General features: G+C 39.8%; 1 protein-coding gene across 4 annotated transcripts in view; it reads left to right on the top strand.

Moving 5' to 3' along the window:
- Positions 1-3,311, top strand: part of LOC109361148 (uncharacterized protein At1g04910-like) — a 12,111-nt gene continuing 8,800 nt past the window's right edge. For all 4 annotated transcript variants that reach the window (XM_019606479.1, XM_019606478.1, XM_019606480.1 and 1 more), the window contains exon 1: positions 1-710. In XM_019606479.1, coding sequence (XP_019462024.1) covers positions 333-710 — 378 coding nt within the window. In that variant the 5' untranslated portion in view covers positions 1-332. The remainder of the gene's footprint in view (positions 711-3,311) is intronic.

Raw genomic sequence — 3,311 nt, 5'->3', positions numbered from 1 at the left:
CAGCACACGCCATTCCCATGACACCTAAACCAAACCCATCTTCATCAATCATCCCCACTAATACATCACGTGCTCTCTCACTGTCCCACCCCCAACAGCACGTGCGCTCTAAATCGTGTTTCTCACAAAACTAAAACTCTCCCATTCTTCTTTCTATTCACTGTTCTCTCAACCTCTTCAAATTTCAATTCTCAAAGAGGTTGAGAGAAACAAAAACAAAGAAAAAAAGAAGATAGAGTGCATTGGTAACTATGATCCCTATTCCTTTTGGCTAAAGAATAAATTCGTTTAAGTAATTGAAGCAACACCTTGGTGGTCCATTGATATTTCAAATGCTCCCATATAACCGTTTACCTGCTAGTGGCTACTCCACGCCGTCACCGCCGTCGTCTCCTCTCCGCTCTCCACGTCTCCGTCCTGGCCGGTCCAAGACTGGCCGTTTCTCTCCGGCGCCACCGCCGCCGCCGGTTCGTACCGTCTCTCAGCGCCTCGCCTGGCTATTTCTATCGGTTATTCTTCGTCGACAAGGCGTGTTCCTCTTCGCGCCGTTGATTTACATCTCTTGCATGCTTGTTTATATGGGAACTGTTTCATTTGACATTGTTCCGATTATCAAGCACCGCCCTGCTCCCGGCTCTGTTTATCGGAGCCCGGAGCTATACTCTAAGCTCCGAGATGAGATGGATGCCGATGATTCTTCCGCCGATACGGTTCGTGTTTTCTATTTTCTGTTTAATATTTTCTTGCTATTGTTTTTCCAATTATTGTTAGTTATTTTTTTCTTAGCGAATTATTGTTAGTTATTTTTTTCTTAGTGAATTATTGTTAGTTATTAAATTGTGGCTTATATGGACTAATGACCAAGTGGGAAGCAACTTGGTTTCGGCTTACGCAAAAGTTTCACTTGAGTCTTCTTGTGAATAAAAAACTAGGTGCTGACTTGCTAAGAGAGCTTAAATTACATAGTCTAAAGATTTCTCTGAGTTGGTTTTTTTAGAAAAGAATGGAAGGAATATTTTTCAACTTCCAAAATAAGAGTTAGATAATGTTTTTATAAATAATTAGTGTTCTATATAATTAAATATTTTATTTTTATATATTTTATTTTGCATAATTAGAATTTCTTTTTTTATTTATATATATATATATATTTATTGGATATACTTTAATTTTTGTACAATTTAAGATGACAGGTGTAGTTTCAACTTGTAATTAATCGGTTGGTAGTGATTACCTAAGATGATATGATTTCTTTTTGTAGAAATTAAAAAATAGTAAGGGCAAAATAGGAAAATAGAAATTGTACTATGATGATAGTTATACTATGTTTTTTGTGTGGCTTTATATATAGTGTAGATTAAGGGATAGAGTGATACATTATTATGAAATTTACCTTATCAACAATACTTATTCGTTTATAAAAACACCATATGGTGACATAGTGCATAAGGCTCTGACTTAGTGGGTTCCGAGGAGAGTAGATTTACATAGTTTTATCCCTCAAGTGGAGATGTTACCAGAATTTGAAATTGTGATCTCATAATCACTAAGTAATAACATTACCGTTGCGCCAAAACTCAATCTCTAAGGGAAAGGGAATACATTTTTCAACTTTAAATTGAAAGAGTTATATCATATAACTCTTTTAATTTAAAGTTGAAAATATGTATTCCCCCACCTTAGACAACTAACTCACAAATAGACCATAAGGTTTTGTTTGGAATTGTGGTTTTGAAGGGGAAGGAAAGAGATGACTTTAGAAAACCTTCCTCTACATGACTATTTTCATACTTCCCCCAATTTGTGATTTTTCTGGAGACAAAATGATAGGGGTCAGGGGAAGGGTAGACCCCCGATTACACAGGTGTATTCTAGGAGGAAGAAAAGAATAACTAACTAGCTATAAATAGTAGTTAGGTTGTGTAATAACTCACTTTTTGAGATTCTGGAAATTGGACTGATTCAGGAATCAGTTAGGCGGTTACTTTTTCTCTCTTGTATTCTTCTATCTTGTATACACATTTTCTGGAAATATTATACTTCTTCCGATCAAGATCACATTGATCTTGTTTCGATTTCTTTTCAATTTCTATTTCTCATTTGATTCTGAACCAGTGTTTATCACTGGTATCAGAGCACCGATTCTGGTGCCCTGTAATTCCACGAGAAACCGCTGCTGATGATGACGAGGAGCATGGCGAGGAGTAACGATGATTGGGAACAGGAGAAGGAGGAAATGCGAGCCAGATTTGATGTGAATGACGCGAGAATGAGAAAGACGGAGGATCTCTTGGCGGCAATCGCGGCGAAATTAGGTATTTCCTCGGAGGAGCATGGCGGCGATGAAGGTAGTGAATTCGGCGGTGGCGATAGAGCCGACTCGTCGCGGCGAAGTAACGAGCAGTGGAGGCGACTGGAAATTCCAGTATTCGTCGGGGAAGACGCATTCGGTTGGACGCGCAGATTGGAAAGGTATTTCTCTCTGAAACGCGTGAATGAAAATGAGAAAATGCAGGCCACNCGCAGACTGGAAAGGTATTTCTCTCTGAAACGCGTGAATGAAAATGAGAAAATGCAGGCCACGGTTTTAGCTTTGGAAGGGAAGGCCATGAGTTGGTTCCAATGGTGGGAGAAATGTAATCCAAATCCGTCTTGGGAGGGATTCAAGATAGCAGTGATTCGGAGGTTTCAACCGTCGATGATACAAAATCCTTTCGAGTTACTACTCTCGGTAAAACAGACCGGAACGGTAGAAGATTATGTGGAAGAGTTTGAGAAATATGTAGGGGCTCTTCGGGAGATTGATCAAGAGTTTGCCAAGGGCATCTTTTTGAATGGATTACGAGAAGAGGTACAAGCCGAAGTAAGGTTGTTTGAGCTTCAAACTCTTACGGCAGTAATACAGAAGGCGATTATGATTGAACAGAAGAATATAATCGTTAACAAGAAAGGAGCCACTTCTTACTCTAGAACAACCGGTTTTCAAAGGAATAACTCCTTTAATAAAGTGGTAACAGTGGACACTAAGGGTTCCACGGGAAGGAATTATGATGTCAGTACATCCAGTGGTGACAAAAGCAGTGTTGGATCGGCGAATGTAATGGAGGCAAGTCGGGCCAGGGGAGGGGGATTCAAACAGCTGTCCGGGGCAGAGATGCGGGAAAAAAGAGAGAAGGGCTTATGTTTCCGGTGTGATGAACCCTATCACCGGGACCATCGGTGTAAGAATAAGCAATTAAAAATGCTTATTCTAGAAGAAGATGAAGACAGTGAAGGGGAGGGACAGGAAGAACCAAGAATGGAGGAATTCT

The sequence above is a fragment of the Lupinus angustifolius genome, chromosome LG11, assembly GCF_001865875.1.
Source record: "Lupinus angustifolius cultivar Tanjil chromosome LG11, LupAngTanjil_v1.0, whole genome shotgun sequence".
Classification (NCBI taxonomy): Eukaryota; Viridiplantae; Streptophyta; class Magnoliopsida; order Fabales; family Fabaceae; genus Lupinus; species Lupinus angustifolius.
Note: the sequence above shows the minus strand (reverse complement) of the source record. Positions and strands in the feature narration are given on the sequence as shown.